The 25,120-nt window shown below is 37.0% G+C and overlaps 1 protein-coding gene across 1 annotated transcript; it reads right to left on the bottom strand.

Annotated features, from left to right (window-relative positions):
- Window positions 1-373: 373 nt before the first annotated feature.
- On the bottom strand, window positions 374-24,397 carry LOC134750507 (lysyl oxidase homolog 2A). The gene is made up of 10 exons (XM_063685694.1): window positions 24,101-24,397; window positions 22,833-23,116; window positions 21,616-21,756; window positions 19,889-20,124; window positions 15,198-15,429; window positions 8,809-8,960; window positions 8,188-8,324; window positions 5,343-5,500; window positions 3,124-3,218; window positions 374-1,563 (listed from the first exon to the last, which is right to left on the bottom strand). Exons 2-10 carry the CDS (start codon window positions 23,005-23,007, stop codon window positions 1,441-1,443), a joined length of 1,449 nt encoding a protein of 482 aa, XP_063541764.1. The 5' UTR covers window positions 23,008-23,116; window positions 24,101-24,397; the 3' UTR covers window positions 374-1,440.
- Between the last annotated feature and the right edge of the window lie 723 nt (window positions 24,398-25,120).

Below are 25,120 nucleotides of genomic sequence, written 5' to 3'. Positions count from 1 at the left end.
ATTTCCACTATGAATGTTCTTGTTTCCTGTAAGTAACAAATCCTGGAATTTCCTAGAACTTCTCCAACTTTTATTGTAACTTTCCGCGACTTTCAAATCTGTATTTCGAACAGACTTTACAGCCTATCAAAAACTTATTACCTATTAGGTTTTTTCTGACTTTTATTTATATGAATAGCTCCGAATTAAAAAAAAAACACATTCTTGTAAGACCCAGGGTCTTTGTGTTTAATTAAGAACCTTTTGTAAATTCTGGAGTAGGTAGGTACTTAGTTAGATTCGAATTGAATTTGTACTTCTAAAAGTACGCTGGGACTTACGAGGAAAACCTATATTTTCCTATAAATCACAAGGATGGAGGTGGATAGAAGGTGTCATTGTAAATAGGACTTTATTGGTTTGATAATGGGTGTTATTTTAGAGTACAATAGAATTATAATGGCTCAATTAGATATTGTTGGCATTGTGATAGTAAAGTTAAGGTATTGTAAATAAAAGTGGTTTAGAAATCACACGTGTTTTATTATTTATTTAAATCCTGCAATATATACAGAATGTATTCTGGTTATACCTACAGCGAGAGTTTAATATTTATACTTCACAAAATGAGGGTTTGGTCAAGTTAACATTTCTCTTCTGTGATTCCACGGGGGAATGGGAAGGTTACAACGGATATGGCAAGTCAACCTAGACACATATTTTGTAGTGGCGGGAGTGTGTATTGGATGGAACCAAATATAAAAATATATGCAGTTGCTAAGCTATTAGTTTTGCTGACTGTACATAAGTATGCCGCATGTCTTATGGGTAGGACAAATAGGACGACCACCACGACCAGGTCTCTGATAACCATAGTACACAATGTGTACTATAGTTATCAGAGACTTACGCGAGCGTGTATGGCTGCACACTTGGACGGCCATAGATTTTAAAATGTCGTGCCTACACCTATTTGTCCTACCCATAAGACATACGGACTACTTAGTACACAAGTCGCTGCGTTATTGTGGAACTGCTTGCTCTGCAATACGGGCGTGTGGATCCTTTATATTATAAACTATGGTCGTCCCAGTGTACATCCATACACGCTCGCGTAAGTCTCTGATAACCGTAGTACACAAATCGCTGCGTTATTGTGGAACTGTTGCTCTGCAATACGGGCGTGTGGATCCTTTATATTATAAACCATGGTCGTCCCAGTATACATCCAACACACTCGCGTAAGTCTCTGATAACCGTAGTACACAAGTCGCTGCGTTATTGTGGAACTGTTGCTCTGCAATACGGGCGTGTGGATCCTTTATATTATAAACTATGGTCGTCCCAGTGTACATCCATACACGCTCGCGTAAGTCTCTGATAACCATAGTACACAAGTCGCTGCGTTATTGTGGAACTGCTGCTCTGCAATACGGGCGTGTGGATCCTTTATATTATAAACTATGGTCGTCCCAGTGTACATCCATACACGCTCGCGTAAGTCTCTGATAACCGTAGTACACAAGTCGCTGCGTTATTGTGGAACTGCTGCTCTGCTATGCGGGCGTGTGGATTAACCGCTACCTGTACATAAAGTTCACTTTTAGTATATACATCTATGGGTGTAGAGTCCGTCAGCTAAACTTTGCATCGACTTGAACAGAACATATTTCATGTCATTAAAAAAAAATACATTATTGATGACATTACCACACCTTGTCATTGCAAATACTATGCAGAGTTAGCTTGATCCAACTCTACCACTTATCTCAGTCGGTTGGAAAGAAAGAAATGTTTATTAGCTGAGTTTTGGGACTATAACTTGTTAGTTTATAAGTAGATAAGTAGGTATATGTGCTATTCTAAATCAAAAGAGTACTTATTGTCGGTTGTCAATAAGGCGCTATATCCATATGGATTTAATTTGAAATCAACCATATTTACAACCGACAATGTGGTACCTTAGATTGAAAACCTGACTATACTCAGTTAAAGGATTGACCTATATATCTAAGTGCAATATGACCCTCTCTGGACAAAGCTTGTTATCCCATTCTGAGGATAACGCAAAATGTATGAATATGCATTTCTTAATTAAAAGAAAACAAGAGCGGCTTAGGCTGAGCGATTTGACACACAAGCCGTGTGAGTTTCAGTCCAGTGGCTGTGGTTTCGAAACGTGACGTTGTTGCTAGTTGTTTGGTTAGGTATTCGGAACTTAAACATGCCTTTAAAATTTAAATGCATGTTTAAGTTCCGAATATTTTACCGCTACCTTTTCGGCGAACGTAAACATCGAGAGTAAACCTGCATATATTCGCAGAGAAATTCGTAGAAATAATGATAATATGCTAACAAACTAGCTACCAATATATTTACGGCTGATAGTATTCGGCTCCTGGAATATGTTTAAGTATGAAACATTCTCCAGGTTTTATGATGTTTTTTGGAGAAAATTGGAAAACAAATTTGCTACGTAAAAACACCCTGTTAATGACATAATTAAATGGGACCTCATTGAACAGATTCTAGAACCTCTTTTACCTAACACTTAACTGGCGACTTCACGTTGATAAATCAAATGATACGTTGATAATGACGTTTAAGACAAACAATTGTGTCGCATAACTTTAAACTCGGGTAAATCCATTAGACCGTCTCAGTAAATATCTACTCTATTACTTACCTTTTCTAAATACCAAAATCGCGTTAAGCGACTCAATTTAAACACACATCTTGTCAGTTATAATTTATAATGCACATGATGATTATTTTTAGATAGGATTATAATTTTTTTTTTGTTCGATAAATGAAAACAAAATAATGATATGAAAATTTCTATTTAACGTCAATAAAAAGTACTATCTCTTAAAATATCGGTAACTAATTTGTTAGCACCTTATTTATCTATGAAGTGCTAAAGTCATCTCTTCGTGAGAAGATTGGAAAGATAAAAGAAAAAATGGGGCATATTCTATGAAAAGGGACCTTATTGTCGATGGCGCTTACGCCGCACAGCGTCGCGCGGCATTGTATTTATATCGGAGCATCGTTAATAATGGCGTAAGCGCCATCGACAATAAGGTCCCTTTTTATAGAAAATACCAAAAATATAGCAAAAATGAAACTGCCCTTCACTGTTACCTTAAAAGTGTAGTCACCCAACTCAACGTCGGTAACATCGACCCATTGACAGTCGATGTTGTACATGTAGATATCGGAACAGTTGACGGAAATGCCTGCAAAATGATAAGCCAACCGTTAAGGCCACTGACTATCAGTTATATACCTATATTATATTACTCTTTGTATCAGTCCACCGGACGATATCGGCCTGTCAGGCAAGAAACATTTGACAGTTCCGAACAACTGTGGCGCGGCGCGGCGCGGCGGGCCCACGGCGTTCGCGTTCGCAACGAGATCGCCCACGTAGGACACTTCTATCCCTCCTATAAGTAATATTCTCCTATAATCAGGTATCAAAGGATTGATTCACCCCGCGCCGCATCGCTTCGCTTCGCGTTCGCGTGTTGTTCGCCTACGTAGTACGCTGCGCTAACTTGCTAGCAGGCTATCTATTGGTGTAGAGCGGCGTTTAGATATTAAAAAATCTTAACTTGATTTTGAAAATAGAAGTTTTTTTAGCTAAACTAGTAGTTCGATTTCTTTAAATTTGGATGTTACATGCACCTAATTGTAATTAATTTTTCAAAAAAACCAATGTTCGTAAAAGCTTAAAAATATGACAACCTCAATTTTTAGTTATTTAATGCAGAATATAATATTGCATCCATACTAAAATATTATAAATGCGAAAGTCTGTCTGTCTGTCTGTGTGTTAGCTCTTCACGCTTAAACCGCTGAACCGATTTAGTTGAAATTTGGTACACAGATAGTTTGAGTCCCGGGGAAGGACATAGGATAATTTTTATCCCAGAACTCACCCCTCAAGGGGGTAAAAAGGGGGGTGGAAACTTGTATGGGGAATCAATAACCGCTGAACCGAATTAGATGAAACTTGGTATGGGGATAGTTTGAGCTGTGGGAAAGGATATAGAATAACTTTTATCCCCGAAATCATCCCTTAAGGGTGTAAAAAATGGGGTGGAAGTGTATAGTGTGGACTAATTTGGGGGTGAAAAAAGGATGGATTAAAAATCAGATTTGTTTAAGTATTAAGGTACCCAAAATACTAATTCCACGCAGACGAAGTCGCGGGCAAAAGCTAGTAAAATATATTTTTTGTAAAAAAATCCATTTGGGGCAACAAGGTTAAAATTTCTTACTAATGCATACAGGCCGTCCTTCTTACGACTATAAGTAGGTAAGTACGTATAGTGTATTTTTATCGTGAAATAAAGAAATCTAATCTAATCTAATAAGATATTAAGGAAGCGGAGAAGTTGATATCAGCATAATCTAACAAGCATTCTCGATTTTGTGACATCGCTTGCACAAAATATACGTATGTATCTCACACCAGGCGCTGGCAACGCGCCAGGAAAGCAATTTGAAACGGTCTAGGTCTAATATATCGCTCCATAAAATGTTAGATTTCAGGCGCTGGCGGCCTTAACAGTGTTAAGATTGCAAATGAAAATGGTGTTTTGAATGTTGTTGTAATTTAATTTCGTTAACAATCAGTTACTATCTTTGTATACCAAATTGAAAGCAATAAAAATACTTACATTACTATTATGGTTTTGTTATTACATTCCACTCTATAAAACCTTTTGTACCTAATATTCACAAAAATATATAATTTATCGAAAAATTTCAGTTAAATGCCTACAATCTGAAATAAGCTTCACTTGCATCGTGGTTAAAACCACACAATATTTTTTTTTTAATTTTGATTGTTTGCCGTATTAGAAAAAAAAATTGTGATTCGTTTGTTTTGTAACTTCGGCACTTGAATTTTAAGAAACTTTATTAATGTACCTGTTGCACAAAATACCATTTAATAACGGCAAATTGTGTATCGGGTATTATATAGCTGCGGGCGGGGTACATTTATGGAGAAGGGATAGCTGTGATACACTGTGTCAGATAACCGACGACCGGTCAGGCCTATTGGGTAGTGACCCTGCCTGTGAAGCCGATGGTCCTGGGTTCGAATCCCGGTAAGGGCATTTATTTGTGTGATAAACACAAATATTTGTTCCTGAGTCAGGGGTGTTTTCTATGTATATAAGTATGTATTAATCTATATAAGTATGTATATCGTCGCCTAGCACCCATAGTACAAGCTTTGCTTAGTTTGGGGCTAACTAGGGGTTCCAAAAAAAAATACATATTCCGTCGCTGTTTCAAACTGCTCTAGCTGTTGACAGAAAAAGAAATTATTTCATAAGTTAACTTACCTTGATCCCCATAATTCTTGCAAGAATACTTCTTCTCCACACCAGGCAAGCAAGTATTGTCTTCTAGACAAAAGGAGGCCTTATGGCCCTCTGCCACTCTGTGCCCAGTCGCATTAAGAACGTCAAACGTTGCGAATACTTCCATGCTGTGATAGTGCCTGGGAAATATGAAAACAGCCGTTATGAACTGTATGGAGCGATAACTTTCTGGCTTAGCACCGTCACATGACTACCTTCTACCTAATCTACCTGCGACTGTGACTTTATTCGAGTGGGACTACTGTTCCGTCATAGAAAACCTGCCGCGTCGATTCCTACATCTCGCTAACGAAATTCCTGATAGAATTTATCTAAGGTTCGGGAATCATTAATAATGTTGGCATTATTTATGAATGTGAATAATGTGAATGTTTCTTTCATTCCTTATCATGTAAAGGGCGCCCTTTTTGAACGAGTTTAGCGCATAGACATATATGTGACGTTTTCAATCAAAAGGTACCACATTGTCGCTTACCATAAGGACGAAAATTGCTTGTATCTTTATACGAAAAACCTGTCAGAGCGTCCTTGTGGCAAGCTACAATGTGGTACCTTTTGGTTGGAAATGACACATATTATTATATTACTTCGTTAAGACCGGCCTTACGAGCACTACGAATGGGGCCGATACATTGGAGTCATAATCGCATTTAGTTACACCAGCGCGCTCAGTCGTGTGGCGAATTACGCAGTGAAAAGGCGTCGGTGATCGGTCGGAATTGTATGCATACGCTTATACTTTGTTTACACCAATAACTAAAAGCGATTTTGACTCCGATGTATCGGCCCCATTCGTAGTGCTCGTAAGGCCGGTCTTTACGACGTAATATATATGTCTATGGTTTAGCGACTAAGTAGCCCTATTAATGTCAAGACCGACTAATTTTTAGGGTTCCGTACCAAAAGGGTAAAAACGGGACCCTATTACTAAGACTCCGCTGTCCGTCTGTCCGTCTGTCTGTCACCAGGCTGTATCTCATGAATCGTGATAGCTAGACAGTTGAAATTTTCACAGACGATGTATTTCTGTTGCCGCTATAACAACAAATACTAAAAAGTACGGAACCCTCTGTGCGCGAGTCCGACTCGCACTTGGCCGGTTTTTATACTTTATGTTATAAAAAATCGACTTTAAGATGACTTTGCGAATCGCAACACCGATTATGCTAAACTCAGATCTTTTTAAATTACAAGATATCTATGCCCCGGCATTCCTTTGTGATTCCTTTGATACCTCGCATTTTGAAAGAATCTCTTTTGTCTGCGTTTGTGATCCCTAATCGTTTGGCTGTGAGGTGATTTGGGATTATTTTCGATATAAAAATTTCTGTCGCCCATTTTACCGATTTCGTCATGGAAACTGGAAAGGTTCCTAAAATATTTTATGCTGTGTAAAATCGAATGAAAGAAAAAAATGCAATGAAATCGAATAATAACGAAGTATTTTTTTTGTAATTTTTTTAAGGTTAAGAAACTTATCGCGAGGTCCACAACTTGCAGAGTCACTAGTTTTATCATAGCATTATTTTTCTCAAATGTATCTTAATATAATAAAATATCTACTTAATAGCTTAGCGAGGGAAAGATAAAATAATGATTTCTGTTCGTATCTAATAAAAGTAATACCATAACAAAAGTAAGAAGTAAAAGTAATTTACTACCGGCACAACACTAAGTGTACTCATATACTTATTAATACAAAATATATGAGTGCACATAACTAAATAAAAACCATCAGAAGTTCTAAATTTAAACTATTTTAATGACATTAAATCAAATTAATCCATAAATATTTCGGAATGATCCCAAAGCACCCAAGCTTTGTTGTAAATAATTTAACGAATGAAACTCGGTGCAGACCGGTGAATGACATTAAATTAAATTTCATGAAAAAGTGAATCCATTTAGTGTAAATATAGAAGCTGAAAGAAAATACAGAAAGAATATGATGTTACATCGAACAATCACACATAGTGGGGTGTCCCAGAAGTATAGAGACATTATTGAAATAAACCTATACGTATTTATGGATAGGTCGTGGCTAGATCTTAGAATATTATACTTCTTTATTGAAACAAATTAAATATAAATATAGTAACAAAACTTATAAACTAAACGTAACTAAAATATATTTATATGTCGGAGACCGTCTATTATGAATTTATGACCATAGATTAGTATATGTTAATAATGTTATTACTGTAATTTATGACGGCTGCGATTGATGAAATGTCAAGTATTGAAATTGTCTATGCTTGAGTGTGTTTGGCTGCGATACAGTGACTGTTATTTGAATGACCCAAACAGCTGCTTGAATGGATTGGTTCCAAAGAGTAGTATAATTGGTTCCTGGCTGATTCTGATGACAGCCCAAAAGGGGCTGGCATCCTGAGAGGAACCGTCAGTCAGATTTGAATTGGAAAGTGTCGCAGTCAACCTCACTACATTTCTGTTATTTGTATTTTTATCAATTGTATCGTTTTAGCTATGGCATTCATCGAGTATCTTTAATCTTCATCATCATTCATCTATCGCTGACATATATATTTATTTAAATTAAAATATACTACCTATCCTAAACCTTAACTAAAATAAAAATTTACAGAATATTTCTTAGAACTGATCATAAAATGCATTCTCAATGGGAGAAAATTACTACAAACATTTATTGATTACGAGTTTTGGGTGCTTGTTGCTAGGCCTATTTGAATAAAGAATATATTGATTTGACTTGACTTGGGTGACTACGTTTCCTCAATCAGTTTACGTTCACGAGGTAATTTGGATCTGAAATATTTTAACTTACATGTGACAAAGATGCCACTGCCACAGATGTTTAGGTAAGTAGGGCCGGAACTCATCATTGCCGATGTTAAGAGAAGCAGCGGTGAACCGTAGTAGACGCCGTGTCTCATACTGCCAGGCGGGGTTGGATTTCTGGATCTAATGAAAAAAAATGAAGCAATTAGGGTGAAATTACTTTAAGTTGTTCATCTATACCGCAAGTTTAGCAATTAATCTATTTACTAATATAACATTTAAGTAATAAAAATACTTTAATATTTTTTTAATAAGGTAAGCCCAATCAAAAGATACTTGAAGGAATTGTCTTAGGGACCAATGGGACCATCATTCAAAGCGTGAGGTATAATGAGGTCGCCATATCGAAGTAACAGTTTGCTACGCACATCCATGCTTTGATTTGATCAATTACACTGCATCGATTCTGGGTTGTTCTCTGAAACCCAATACTTTGATGCGATGACTGCATTTCGGATTTTGATGCGGTTTTAATAGATAGAGTATACTTCAAGAGGAAGGTTTGTATGTATAATTTGTAAAGGTTTTGTGTAAATGAATTGAACTACCTGTGCGAAGCCGGGGCGGGTCGCTAGTAAGGTATAAAAGCAAAATATTAGCATGGCACCTCGTATGCGGTCTTGCTGAGGCAATTTTCCTCCATAGCGCATTGTAGAAGATACATAGGAACGTCTTGAAGATGTGCCGATCTCTCTATGGCGACGGTGTCTAACTCTAAATCTGCAAGGCGGTCTGTACACACCACTGCTGCTACATGACCTGCAAAAAGGAAATATTGTAATGTGAATAGGCTAGATGACAAATTTTCATTAATGGTATCAATCAATCAGGTTTGTTTTTAGGATCAAATGTCTATATGGGACCCATTGCATTAAAGGAATACAAAAGTCAGAAATGATAGTCGAAGTCCTACCGTCGTACTTCATTCGCGAAACCCTCCTAACAAAACGATAAGAGACCGTGACGTCAAGGTCACAGAGCCCATCTTGAAGTATGGACAAAGCAAGAAAATTGTGTTATTGTCGGTGAAATATTGCGTTTATGTATATAGTTTCTATACAATCTTTTGTTTGGTAAAATGTAAGGAATCCAATTACTTACTTTTTTCCTTTTTGGAAGTTACAAAAAACTTAAATTTTGCAACTTTCAGGTCCTGTATTTTTGTATTTTTTCCATATATTATTTTAATATCCACATTATTGTAATAAATTGCTCATTTGCTATATCTATTTTACTAGATTATGTTAAAAATTTTAACTTGTGTCATCATCCCTATTGGTAATACATAGTAATTACAGGCTGTTCAGTCTGATTCCCGATTTCAAAATTTGACATAAAAAAAACTATAAATATAGTTTTATGAAAAGTAGATGAATGTGGATTTAAATTTTTGAAAATCACATTAATCATCATTCAAATGTCGACTCTCGCTGCGTACGCACTATTCCAACCAAGGGCCTGACACTCTTTGATAGAGAAAGATAATCTTATTGCGATTCCTATAAGAGGAAGGAGAAAATAGTGCCATGCTTTGTCCTTATCACCGACCGGGTGGCATTATAGGTAGGAGGAGATGTCGAAAAACCGAAATTTATGAGTGTTAGTAAGAGAAAAAAATCTATGCTGCCCAAGTTTTATATGAATATTCTTTCTCTTACCCCCGGTCGCTCGGTGGCGCGTCTATAACTACTTGTATATACTATGTCTATGATTCCAACACTTTATGCCAGCGGTCGGCAACAGGCGGCCCTCTCACTAGTTTGCGCCCCACGAGCCTCCCTGCTATTTAGAAAAAAAAACATCCTATACTATAGAAAAGAGACGAGGCAATTAGTTTGACGGTCTATATCTCGGAAATATAAGTCTAGTGAGGCGAGGCAAAATTTCCTTTGCCTAGTTATACAATAGGGTAGTTGACACATGTTGAAACAACTAAATCTAGTTAAATAGATATAAAATTAACAATCACAATAAATTGGAAACTTAAAAAATATATGGGAATAATAAAAAAATACAAGACCTCAAATTTCGAAAAAAAAAAACTTTTTTAAAACATTTAAATAGGAAAAAATAACGGTACACTTTGATTACTTATATTTTATTTAAAAAAAAATTGTACAGCAACAATATACATAAACGCAACATTTCACCGACAAATTCGAAATTTCCTTGTTTTCCATACATCGAAACGACTTATAAGCAAAGTGACACAGTGACGTCACGATATGATGCCATTTGTGCCATTTTCAACCAAAAGGGTACTTATTGTCGCTTATCAGTAAGGCACTATTTCCATATAGCTTCAATTAGAAATCAACCTTATCGACAAGCGACAATGTGGTACCTTTTGGTTGAAAACGTCACATTTTTTTAGAGCGTTCGTCACTTCGTTAGTAAAGTCAGACTGACCATAATTTGTGACTTTTGTATTGTTTAAAGACAAGGGGTCCCATACAGGCATTTGATCCTCAAAACAAACCTGGGCCGTGTTGCGTAATAAACTACAACTAATATTACAAGCGGAAATCTTTTTCTAATTTCACTTATAAGAAAAGGAGTCGGCCCTGATCGACTGATACCATTGAAAAAAATTGTCGACTACCAAATTTCATCTACTCATAATCTAGAGCCTGATTCAGATTAAAAAACTTGTTACGGTTTCTTTATACGACTGAAAATCGTATAAAGAAACCGGATCTTATTTTCATACGACTGAAAATCGCTAACGCTAATTTTTGCATGTAAAATGAAGTGAAAGTCGTGAGTGAGATGCACGCCAATCACCAAGACGAACGTCAAGGTCGTGTCAAAACCAAATCAAAACTGTAACAAGATCCTGATCTCTTAAAGCGTTAGTGTTAAACCGTTAAAGCCTAGCCGGCATTTTACAGTCTTTAAAATTTTACGTACGAAACACGCCAGGAGGCCGGGAGCCTAATTCGATTTTCGTAGCTTAACTGACATAATACGATTACGGTAATGATGTGCTTATACTAGCATTACCGGCAATATTCCCTATGTTGCCGGTAATGCTGGTAATATTACTCAGAGTAGAACTTTACTGTGCAATTAGACAAGCCGATTTGAACGTGCACTGACATAAATACAACCCATATTACAATGATATTGGAAATTGGAACCATATCAGTGCGGGCGTATCGCTCGCACTAATATACTTGTGCGGACAAGTCTGAGCTTTCAATATCATTCTTATATCGGTCTGATGTCACTGCACATTAAGGCCAATTCGAACAATAAGATACGTCATTTACTAGTTCTAGAAACGATATGGTTTAGATAGATAGATAGATAGATAAAACGTTTATTTGGATGCTGCAAAACACACAATTTTAGTGTAAAGTATAAGTAGGTACATTGCAGTCAGAACAAAACTTATGTACTAAATTAAATTAACAAAATTTTTTTTACTTAAACACGAAAAATTAGTTTTTAGTGGTTAGCTGTACGCTGTGTGCATTGCAGCAACAACAAAAGGGTTCCGACTCAGCTATACGCTCCACTCTATTGAGCGAAGCACTGATATTCTGCCGGAACCCAGATCACGTTACAGTTAGGTAAATATGATGGTGATAAGTATACGGTACTGTAAAAAATGTGTAGTTGAGTAGTGTTAGAAAGTTCTGAAATAAAATACATAAATAAAACAGAAAATAAGCATAAACATAGAAATAAAAATAAAAGTGGCCATAAAATAAGAGTGAGAAAGCGCGAAATACCGATTAGATCCTGAAATTAGCAACCAAAAAGCCGTATGGTATCCCTGTTTTTTGTTTTTCAAGCAGTATCTTTTTAAACTGGTGTTTAAAAGTTTGCTTATTTTTGAGCCGTCTTACAGGTGGAGGGATATCATTCCAGCATTTGGTCGCGAGATATCGGAAACAACCGGTAAATGCAATCTTTCTATGAAGGTACATTTCTAAGAGACAACGCCGAGTTGACCTAGTGTCATGACGGTTGTGAAATTTTGAAATGTTAATCTTGGAAAAGAGTTATTCCGGAGATTTATTGTTTAAGACGCCAAAGAGGAGACATGCAAGATGTAGGTGTGGCCGAGAAGACATATTCAGCATGGACGATTTGTTTACATATGTCAGTGTCAAAATTGACGTCTCTTCAAACAAAAATGTCATTTTTGACACTGACATATCTAATCCATATCGTTTCTAGAACTAGCAAATGACGTATCTCAATGTTCGAATTGGCCTGGTTGGAATTGGCCTGAGACCCCTCTAAACTAACTGCATGGACTTTGAAGTGGCAAAGTATGGAAGTTCCACTGTAAATGTGAACTTTTATAACAGAAGATCAGTTATTATTCACAACGACGGGACTTAATCGTGTAAAATAAGTTCCTCCTCGAAACGTCGGAGGTTAATTTAAAACTTATTTTACGCGATTAAGTCCCGTCGTTGTGGATAATAATGAGTAAAAATCGTGAAAGTTTAAATCAGATGATCAGTTATCCTTTAGTTTGGCAGATTATGATTTCTGGGCCTGGTTAAATACTCGTAATTACTGGCTGAAAATCATAAAAAGCCACAAATATTCTTCAAAATGCGTTAGTTTCATTAAGTAAAGATTTTTTTGGAAATTTAACCCATGAAGAGGTGAAACTTGGGTTGAAAGTTTCTGATGACTTTCACACGGACGTAATCTCGATCGGAAGCTAGATACGAGGCCTAATTCAAACAATGCTTATAAGATGTCACAGAGATACGATACCAATCTGTCAGTATCAAAAGTCACGTTTTTGGTTGAAGCAATGTCACTTTTGACACTGACAGACGGGTATCGTATCGCTGTTACATCTTATAAGCATTGTTCGAATTGGGCCGACAGTAACTATTGGTTATTATTAAGAAGTAGTTACTATTATTGTCAAAATTTCAACAATGACGGGAACGGGAGTAACTGGTGATGTCACATCACTATGCTCTAATGAGTCAATGGTATTATTATACTAAATTGGTTTTAACTAAAAGGTTTCGTAATAGTGTTTTAATAGTAGCTGCTAAACCGCTAAAAATAACTCAAATCGAACATGCGAGAAAACTTTGCTAGCTTTTTACATGATTGTTTCTTATATGACGGAATTGACGGAGTTTTCACCAACTAAAGAAAACAAATTAAATGAAAATCAGTCAAAATTGGGATGTAAGTACCTATTGACATATCATTTGCCGACCGTCACAAAGACAATAGACGGCAATAAACTTTACCTGAGCTAACCTTTTTTTTTCAACCCCCACATTTTGAAGTGGTCATCACTCTTATGATATCGCCTGACCGTCTGCAAGACGTTTTTAAACGATTTTTGCCCTTAAGGTGTTCGCCCGGAATGTCCCCGATTGTACCTAAGAGTATGTACAAAGTATTGTACCTACTACATAAATGTTAACATAAAAAAAACGGACAAGTGCGAGTCGGACTCGCCCACCGAGGGTTCCGTACTTTTTAATATTTGTTGTTAATTGTTATAGCGGCAACAGAAATACGGTTGTACTATTGATTGTTGATGAGACACAGTCTGGTGGCAGACAGACGGACAAACAGACGGACAGACGGACAGACGGACAGACGGACAGACGGACAGACGGACAGACGGACAGACGAACAGACGGACAGACGGACAGAGGAGTCTTAGTAATAGGGTCCTGTTTTTACCCTTTGGGTACGGTACCCTAAAAGAGCTCATTTGACTTGTCCAATTAAGAATAAAAGGCAAAATGGAGATTAAACTGTGTTTGATCATTTATCACCATTAACAAAACGCCTCATGTGGTGTAAGTTAACAAAATGGCACCGTGACATAATGTATCATGTTTACGGTTGTTCATAACCACTGTCTTAAATCAACGTCAATTTATTAACACCATTAGCCACCTTAATACCGTGAGAAAAGACAATTCAAGTACCCAACTCAAGAAATTTAGGATCTGTAGAAAAAGCTTGCTGTCTCTCTATCTCTATCTATACTGTCTACACATAAGAGCGAGGGAAACGGAATGAGGGAACTTTTTTGTAGTTAAGATTTTTCAGGTAGAAAGTAAGATAGACTACGAATATTAAGGTTAATGTTCTAGGTATTATACGCGTCGCTTGAGATGGAATCTGTCGGTATAGTCAGCATCAAAAGTAGCGGATCAGATTATAAGTCAAAAGTATACAGTGTGTAAATCTAATACGGGCAATAAATTAAACCAGATATAGAATTTATCCGTCTAATCATTCAGTAGGAAGTTTTTTTAAGTTGCACTTAATTATGACCTCGTAATTATTATTTTTTTAATTTACCGAGCAGCAATGTACTGCAAACATTAAAAAACATAAGATGACATGACCTTACGAGATACGAGCTTTTTATAGTAATTGCCAACAAGCGTTGACAGTTACTTTGAAAAGCTCGTATCCCGTAACTTGTGTGGTGTATTACATTGCGGGCCGAATTATTTTGTATGGTTAAAATTTTCATTGTATTTCTAAGCAAAACCTAGCTCAATATATTTCTTAGGTCCTATGCTAACCACCGTTTAAATGTTCGCCCGTATTAAATTTACACACTGTATACCATTCTGTAATAACAAAATGAGATATGTCCATATGTAAAACAATTAGACTGTGACAGATACTTTTGAACGCAAACTGTAGATATATTGCTATTTGGAAAGTATTTCAGGGTATAACATTTAAAACTTTCGCGTTTTGTACACATATCAAAACAACCGGGTCTATCGCGAATTTTGTTACCTTTATTTACCGACGTTCCGACACAGGACACACAGGTTTTGATTTGTTTTTGATGAATATAAAACTAGAAAAAGGGTAATATAGGAATTTGTACACGATTATCTGAGCATTCAGTATCAATGAAACAGTAGCTTAACTACTGTAGTTACATCAGAACATATTATAATAAATAATTGTGTATAAACTCAACTGTAAAATTACTACAAAAAGGTTCATTTTCCTACTCACCCACATCCCCCGGGCACTTAACCCTTCCGATAACTTCATGACTGCACTCAAACAGACTCTTCTCATTCCCCTGGCACTCCACGCCGCTAAGGACGATCTTCGAGGCCCCAAACACGGTCGTTTGCGAGGCCTGCGCTGCGTAGCCGAGGCCTAAATGCCAGCAGACGGGTATGGCTTCGTAGAGAGACCAGCCGTCTGCGCAAATGCTGCCCCATTTGCCTTTGTAGTATATCTGAACAAAAAATATAGTAGTAAAATACATATTTTAACAATTAGGAAATTAATGTTCTTAACTACGTGATTTAACAAAAATGAAATCAAAAAGGAAATCGTAAACTAAATTCCTATCTAAATAAACAAAATCATTAAAAATATAAAATGTATATCTAAAGATGTCTCACGCGGGAACTCAGAAGTTGTACGTTCGGAAATCTGATACAAGTCTGAATTTTTTATTTTTCCTCTGAAAAAGTCATGATCGAATGCTGCGTGGTGGCGCCACTACAAGTTGTTATGTTAAGTTCTCATTTCGAAATTTGTGCAGCTAATATCATTAAAATCAAACTTCACTTACAAGTAAGTTCGTTTGATTCCTAATGGCTTTCTAAAGGTTGCCTTAAAGGTCACAGAAAGCTTCGTGTGTGTGTTCAAAATAAATTGTGATACATTGTTTTTTCTCGGATATCATGCAAGGTTTCTGTAGCTCCAATGTTGTTTACATTCCAATAAATTGCTACGAAGATAGGTATGTTTCAAACATTAATTAATCTTTGTTTGTTACCCTCTTTCACGAACAAACATAAAATCGGCACATCTTTTGCCGACATAATAACTTCCAGGAAATATTGTAGCTAGCTATTGCCGTATCTTAAGTGTATAAATAAATAAAAATAATTTATTTATTTATTTAGGTATCAACCCATTACATTAAAATATTAAGGGCCTGTTTCACAATGTCCAAGTAAAGTATTGGATAGCTAATTAACGAATAAATTAACTACCAGATAAAATTTCCTACAAAAAAGCATTTTATCCAGCAGATAAAGCTTATTTGGAGATTGTAAAACGCCAACGATGACTTTATTTGTCAGATAAGTGGCAAGTAAATGTTCAATGTAAAGTAAAGTGAATGTTCCGAAGAACTTTTTGATCTGGTGCCATCGTCTCGTTTCTATCACCGCACCTCCCGCCAAAGGAGCAAAGCTCATCCTCACTTCTTAGACACATGGCACACCATGAATAAGCGGGCATCCCGCTCGTTTCTTCCCAGAACGTGCAGAATGTGGAATGAGTTGCCTCCTGAGGTATTTCCTTTGTGCTACGACATGGGATTCTTCAAGAAGCGGGTATTTAGGGTTCTCAAGGGTCGGCAATGCTTAAGTGGCTCCTGTGATGTTGCTTACGTCCATGGGCGACGATGACTGCTTCCCATCAGGCGGCTCGTCTGCTCGTTTGCTGAACATCACATAAAAAAAAAAAAAAAAAAGTAGCTTATTCAGGACTTTACTTGGACATTGTGAAACAGGCCCTAATTATTATAATTTGTACATGCTAATTTAACTATTCTAAACTAAACTGAAATTAAATAATAATATGAAATAATCTATAACACTAATTAAATAGTTACAGCGGAGGCCTTGCTCATACAGTAGCAGGTTGCGTACACTTGACAGACGGAAATTCTTTCGAAAAAGTAAGACGGTAAGGAAATCCATTTTATAAAAGTAAGTAGTTGGATTTAATTGTTTTACAACCCAATCTGTTGATAATAGTCTAGGCCGTCTAGGGACTTGAATGCCTCTTGTGTGTTCTTTTGATTGATTTCAACCCTTTCAAAGTTAAAAATACCTATAGAAAATTGAAATTAGGGCTACCGCGTTTAATTTCGCCGATAGGGGCGCAAGTGTAGATGGAGGTCTTTCAAAATGTCAAATGCATAGAAGTTTGGGGGGTTTCAAGCTTTTTTATCGGCAATTTTCACTCCTTATTCATAATTTTGGTACATCTTTGTCCATCTTTGATTAATCATGGTAAACTAAAGATATACTTAGCTCAATAAATGTTAGTGGTTTAAAAAAGTGCCAACTAAAATATATGCAAAATTAAACAGGTTGAAACAAAAACCGGCCAAGTGCGAGTCGGACTCGCGCACCGAGGGTTCCGTACTTTTTAGTATTTGTTGTTATAGCGGCACCAGAAATACATCATCTGTGAAAATTTCAACTGTCTAGCTATCACTGATCATGTGATACAGCCTGGTGACAGACGGACAGACGGACAGACAGCGGAGTCTTAGTAATAGGGTCCCGTTTTTACCCTTTGGGTACGGAACCCTAAAAATGACACATTTAGACGTTAAAATACCTTTGTGTATATTAGAACGTATTGATTTTATAAAAATAAGCATAGAAGAATTTTGAGATCTGTTTTTCTGGACCAACATCTAGTGGCGCCAACTGGTGAGCACAAAAACGGTAGCCTGTTGAACAATAGTTGTTCAACATTCGGCGGCGAAAATACTACGGCGTTTATCACGACCGTCAGCTTCGCTCTTGTGGCAATAATTATGCCTTTATCCATCCCTCCACATCGCACTGGCTTCATGTCAAACTCGTTCTGCGTGAAGTTAGCGCACCTTCGGAACCGACTCCCCCTTAATATTAAAAATGACATAAATAAGTTCGCTTTTAAGAAATCCGTATCTACGTGCTTTCTTTGCTGATAGAATGCCTTTCCTAGTTTTAATTTTTATAATTTATATATTATATTGTATATAATTATATATTCGGTATATGTATTTATATTATATGTATTTTATATTATATTCACTGTAAGCGAAAGCTTCGCGCTACGAGCGTAGCCGATTACAAAGTTTTTCCCGTTGGAGAAAAGCGCCTACGAACAAAGCAACCGCCTAGCGATATGCTGGCAGTGAATGTGGATATATATAGTTATCTTTACATAAGTATAGTTTTTAGGGTTACGTACCCAAAGGGTCAAAACGGGACCCTATTATGAAGACTCCGCTGTCCGTATGTCCGTCTGTCTGTTGAAATTTTCACAGATGATGTATTTCTGTTGCCGCTATAACAACAAATACTAAAAAGTACGGAACTTTCGGTGCGCGAGTCCGACTCGCACTTGGCCGGTTTTTTTTAACCATAATGGAACGTACAAATATTAGTAGATTGTTAACCAAGGGATGAAAGGCAGCCGTCTGTGTCGAGGTAGTTTAGCGCTCGAACGCAGTGAGACTGAAATGGTGACCCGAGTTAAAAACTACTTTTCATTTCGAATACGAGGAAAGTAAAACCACCACAGGCACCACACCACGACCACAGGGCGGTTTAGGCACTTTTTTTTTGACATGGTTTAAAAAAATCTCCTGCAATTTTAGGACTGCTTATAGATACGTTTAAGTGTTCTTATAGTACTAATTGAAGCCAAATAGATGTGCTATTAATATATGCAATAAAAAGTTGATTATGTTAAAATATTACATTTTTATTACGACTTAAGTAAGTGTCCAATACTCCCCTACCTCCCCTACCTTAATAAATGAAACGGTTTGTTTTTGTATTACATATTAATTTGTCCTTCGATACTTATAATAATTTATTTCATAAAGTCAGTCAGGAAGTATTTATTTAAGGCTGTACCTTAAATAAATACTTTCTGACTGACGTGACGTCAAAAGCTTCCCTTTTAGTGTCGTTCTCAATAACCCTTCAGTGGATAAGCTAAGTAGACTGACATCGCTACAGTTTCTTTAGTAACGAAACAACTTTCAAGGTGGAGTAAGTGCGGTAACTAGGAACTTATTATAATTATTGGAAAAAGTTACTTTGTGACTTGTATTGGTCAGCACGTTGTGTTGGTAATTTATCATGGACGTCAAAAAGACGACCAGACGTCTTATCTTGAAAACTTATCGGTTTCAAGTTCTAGTTACTAGTGAAAATAAGAATTTTACACATTCTTTTAAGGCCTAAAACAACTGGTATTTCACTAAAGTAAAATATAAGTTTTGCTATAATAAACACATTACGTAACTACGTCGAAAATTTACAGGGTTACTTATGTACTGTAAAACGTTGTACGATACACGTGCGAATAGGTAATTCGCAACTAGTGTCGATTTAAAAAGCCACTCGATGTGAATTTCGCACTTGTATCGTAACTAATTTTGACATAAACATGCCTTGCGATCAGCCATGAAACGTAAATCACTAGTTTATACAGTATAAATAAATGATTACCTCAACTCTCCCATTACAACAACAAGCCTCAACTTAGCATTGCCATCCAGCATCTCTTTCTCAGTTTCACCAGTGCACCAGCGGCTTTGGATGGCTCCAATGTACCTCAGACATTCGCTGGTCGAAGAATATCTTCTTCACACAGAGTTTGTAGACCTGATACATATATTCATGTCTTACCTCAACTCTTCCTTCATCATGATTGCTCCCGTCAACAAGCCTCAACCTTGCATTGCCATCTTAATGTTTCTAGTTCTCGACTACTAGACCTCGTTAGTGTCTTCACCAGTGCCACTGGTACTTCACTCAGAACCTTCCAAATACTATACCTTTCTCGCTTTAGTTGGACGAAAATCGTCCTCACGCAGTTTCCATTGGCAGATATTGATTCCCTCTTTATTTTTTTCCATATACGCATAAATGAAGGCTCACCTCAACTCTTCCTTCATTATGACTTCTCCCGCCAACAAGCCTCAACCTAGCATCGCCATCCAGTGTCTCAAGCAAGCTCCTCCTTCGCGGTTTCACCAGCGCCACTGGAGCTTCAGTACAGATGGCACCAGCGGCTTCAGAAGGCTCGCAGTCGGATGAGCCCCAGCCGCTGAAGATGCAGTGGTGAAGGGATGGCTCTGTGCCTTCGCAGACAACGTCGTCCATCCAGAACTTTCCTGACAATTAAAAGATTTGTATGTTTTTTTGTCTGAATTTGTGAGCCGCCTCTTTGCATTTATTTGTAACGATTTTTTTGCTCTATCTTGTCCTACTGACTATCAGTCCGCCGGACGATATCAGCCTGTCAGTTGTTCGGAACTGTCACATTTTTGTTCTAACTGACAGGCCGATATCGTCCGGCGGACTGATAGTCAGTGGGCCCCTCGTGGGATGGCCGAGGTTTGGAACACGTTTTATGGGCCTAACACAAAATTCGCCAATATCGGGGTTTATTTATTGCTAAAAAACGAGGTATAGGGAACTATAGGGACTACTACTACCAGGGACTACTAGGGAGGTATAGGTATAGGGGTAGGGGTCTGATATTAGCGATTGAATGATTCTCTACAGAAGTATATTCTAAATTATAACGGTTCTCTTAAAATTCTGAGGCTCCTAACTCTTACACCTCTCGTAACACAAACGCATATCTTTCAATACGAAATATAAAGTTGTTTAAACTTGTTCGAAAGATCGGCTCACTTTATATTTTGTCAACCTTACAGTGTTTATGTCTTTCCTTCGCTGTTATATCTCGTCTGCTCAATACAAACAAGAGTACGAGAGAGGGTTCTTTTAGAGACGCCGTCGTAAATTTTTTACGAAGACCCTTTTAAGGCCTAATCAATGTCCAACCCACAAACATATAAAATAAACTTTAATCTGTTGAGGTAGCGAGAGGAATTTTATCGTCCAATCTTTCTTAAGTCAGTGGAAAAATTAATTGTGACAATGCTACAAATTAAAGACTTAGGTACAATACAATATTGTTTATTGTTCACCGATAATTAAAATAGTTCGGACGTGAATGCCATGCATTCGAAGCTAGTGCAACTTGTGTGCAGTGTAAATAAAAGAAACTTGAACTATGCAATAATACAAGTAGCCAAAGGGCATTCATATGGCTAAACACGATATTATCCAGACAACATTTGGATAGGGAAAAAGATCTGTTGTACGTTTTTGTACAAAAATTTTACCCATGTTGGCGTATTGTTGACAGAATAAGGGACCAAAGGAGACATACCTAGTTTTGGAATTAGGTAAAGGATGACTTCGAGATACCGTAAAATATATAAAATACAAATATCCGAGTACGAGCTCCGAGTTTTTAGACCCAAGGAAGTGGAAAAGCAGAGTGAAGATGGTAAGACTTACGCCTCGCATTACTGGGCGGCGTGTGTGGCGACTGACGACCTAGGTGCCTAGGCCAGCTGACCATCGCTTGCGACAACAAAAGACTGTGTCTCTCTATCACTCTTCCATATTAGTGCGACAGTGACAGTCGCGTTTCGTTTGCTACGGAGCGTAAACGATTGGCATAATGGCTACGCACCCTGGGCGGCCGCGTCGTCCCATAAGTCGTCACAAACGACGCCTCTGCACCGGCCCCCGTGGTAGATGCCTGCGCATGTGTCATTGTAGATCTGTGGATGAAAATGGCTTACTTTTCGCCTCTCCGTACTGCGCAGCGTGTGTGGCGACTCCGCTCCGGTTCCAACGACTGCAGACTACCTGGGCGGCCGCGTCGTCCCAAGAATCGTCACATACAGCGCCCCACCGGCCTCCGTGGTAGATATATACGTTGCCTGTGAACAAACTTATTTTAATGATCTCATCAGATCCGACCCTAGATGGGATAAGGGTTAGGACAAAAAGAAGAATGATCCGTTCAGCATTCTACTATCACCAACATCAAGTCCTTGTGACCTAGATCCCCCACTTTAACCGTAACCATGTGCCTAAAATCCAAAAGCTTTTCCATGAATTCATGATTGCTTTCCGTAATATTGTCTGTGAAAAACATTCTGGATATGACATACTTACATTGGATTACTAGGAAATAATAGGTAAACCTGAGCGCCATAAACGAAGCGCGCGAGTGCCGCTAGCAGTGCATTCAGCGCAGCAGCGTTTGCAATGAAGTACGGACCCCACAGCGACACGCTCGCTGCAACTCATCGCGTATACACGTTCCGTGCTGCAAACCACGTGACCACGTCTACAGTTACACTAATGGCGAGTAAGGTTTCCACCAGTCCATTTAGTGCAGTAGGGATTGCAAAGAAGTACGGACCCTGCAGCGCCGCGTGCGCTGCAAATGCTGCAATTCATTGCGTGCACACGTTCTGTGCTGCAAACCACGCGCGTGACCACGTCAACAGTACTGAACAGGTAGGGCAGTTACTAATAGTGATAGTTCGTGAATAATACAGTCTAGTACCTTAAAAGGAGTTTTTAGTATAAAATTAAGGATTTAAATAAATATTTTTGGTCTGGTAGTCTTTAAAATGGGATGATTATGAGTATAGTTTTTAAAGCTTGTAAAAAATGCAGGATATGGTGAAAATATTGCTCGCTACGGCCGGATATAGCCACTACGGACACAAATAGCACCACCATGGATACCTATGAAAAATATACCAAAATGTTCTTAATATCATGACAAAGGACATAATAAGTAGCTGTAAGATTGCCCATTCTTTATTTATGTTCATCGTGATTAATTTAAAAAGTTTTAGTGCTCTGGTTGATCGGAAACGGAACAGATCATAGGTAATAGAGATTAATGATGCGACAGGTGGCAAATACTGAAGCAAGGAAAATAACAGAAAGTATGTAATCCATGATGTTTGATACGTTAAAAACTTAAAAAGAACTGTACCTTCAAATTGGTTTGGACCGCCGACAAGCCTTATTCTCCCTTCAGCTAGTTTTTGCTTGTTTAGAAGTTTCTGAACGAAAGCAGCGCGGGCGGCCCTTTCCGTCTCATTTAAATCACGACTAGTGACTTCCACTAGTACCGCTACAATAATGAAACATTTCACTGCAAATTTCATGGTAGCACTTTCACTAAACTTGTTGGTATCTTCGGGAGTTATTTGGTTTTAACTATAATTTATTTGCCGTGTATCAATGCCATCAATGGTGTATAAAGCTCTTGGTTATCTGTATAAAGGTGGTGGTGTAGTACAGGTGGTCAAAAAATACGCTAATAAATATTTTTGAAGTGAGAAATTCTTTAGGCTCGTTGGGCATTTTTTGGTATGGGAAAAATTCAAAGTCTTTAAAATAAGCATCATTATCGGACTATATACTTAATTCAAGAAGGCTGATATTTGCTTGTAATTTCATACAAAAATTTAAGGACCTTATTAACCTTAAACACGGGAAGGCTACTGTCAAATTCAAATAAATTCTGTCAAAATACATAAAGAAAGAATAACGGCTATGTACGTTAGTAAAATTCTACTTTATATCTAGTACTTAGAGTCCATAGTCTTTTGTCATTATTCTTTAGGTTTATCTAGAATATTCGATATTCAAAATGTCAAAAAACATTCGCTACTCAAATAAAATTCTACGGTGAATGGCAAATTGTCATATCATAATAGGAAGTTTACAGTCACATACGACTTTTTGTTTTCGAACATCACGGACGTCACGATTCCGTCCAATTCCCAACGGTTGGCTACTCGCAGCTCACTCTCGTGTTCTTGTGTTCTAGGGTTCTTGTGTTCTCAGTTTTCGAGTTCTTGGGTTTTTGAGATGGGAAAAAACTATTGAACTCGCGACACTGTTACCGTAACTGACACCTCTGTATATAACTAGTAGTGGTATTATATTAATTATATTCTTAATAATGAATAAAAAAACACGTCATTTAAAAATATTTCCTGACTATTCAAAAAATATTTCCTGACGATTCAAAAAATATTTCCTTACGAATTAAAAAAATACAAACATAATTGTTGAAGTTTTCACTTCTGTTCACTTCTGTCGGCACTCCCGGAGTGACACTGCTTTTTTTTTAGGAATTCAGACACAAAATGCCATTAAAAATAAAAATTAAATACAATCAGTTCAATATGTTTTGTTTTAGTCAATTAAAATTAACTAAAACAAAACATATTATCTTCAAAATATACCTACTCTTTTTGGCATTGATATTTGAACGCAAACACTTGTTAAAATCGACAATATGCCGCAATAAACAATTTTGTCAATATATTTTTGAGCCAGCCTGTAAATGTATCGATATTTCTAACACTATAGGTATTGTTACTAAGTAACATTTCATAGTTAATTTTTCACGCACGGCGCACTACAAGAAAATTAGATGTAAAATTAAAAACAGTTTTTTTAAACGAGTTTGCAATAGTTCTGTGGCACCAACGGACATCGAAATCGAGAAATTGACAAACAAAAACGTAGAACAACAATTCGTTAGTTCTGATTGTCCAGTCAAAAGGTATACAAACTAAACATTTCACAATTTAAAATATGAACTACCCACTTTTGTTGTTCATTTTAAAAATAAACTATGTTGGAACTAGTGCGACTAGTTGTGAACAATTATGGCACTGTATTGAGTCCGTTGCGTGCTATGATAGTCATGTTTTATAATTATTTATATAAGAACGTCATACTAGTTCAATGTTAAGACTATATGACTTTGCCATGCGCTGATGAGTTCATTGCTTAAGGGGAAGATCGTTATTGCTGAAATTCGATAATGTTACAACTAGGGAATAAATTAAATTGTTTTATTATGTATTAAGATTCGTGTTGTTTTAAGTAGTCACACTACTATGTAAATTATAAACTGAAATTTTATTATTGTACATAATGAAGTAATATTTGAGTTTATAATTGATAACGTAACCATTATGTGTTTAGTATATACCTATACAACAAAACGTAGAAACTTACAATAGTTACTACTTTTTGCACATAGGTATCTAATACTACTTGGTGCTACAAGGGATCATAGAAGGATCATTGTCACACAACTCATAAACTTCACTGTATTTTATAAAGTAATTATTATTGCAAATAATATCATAATCAAATAATACTATTTGATTATCACATACGTGAGTCATACTTAAGTTGCGCTTGCAAACAGAAGTAATTTTATAACGTTACCGACTGTGTCATCACATCAGCAGC

Source organism: Cydia strobilella, chromosome 20 (genome assembly GCF_947568885.1).
Source record: "Cydia strobilella chromosome 20, ilCydStro3.1, whole genome shotgun sequence".
Taxonomy (NCBI): Eukaryota; Metazoa; Arthropoda; class Insecta; order Lepidoptera; family Tortricidae; genus Cydia; species Cydia strobilella.
The sequence above is the reverse complement of the archived record's forward strand: the minus strand, read 5'-3'. Positions and strand labels throughout refer to the sequence as shown.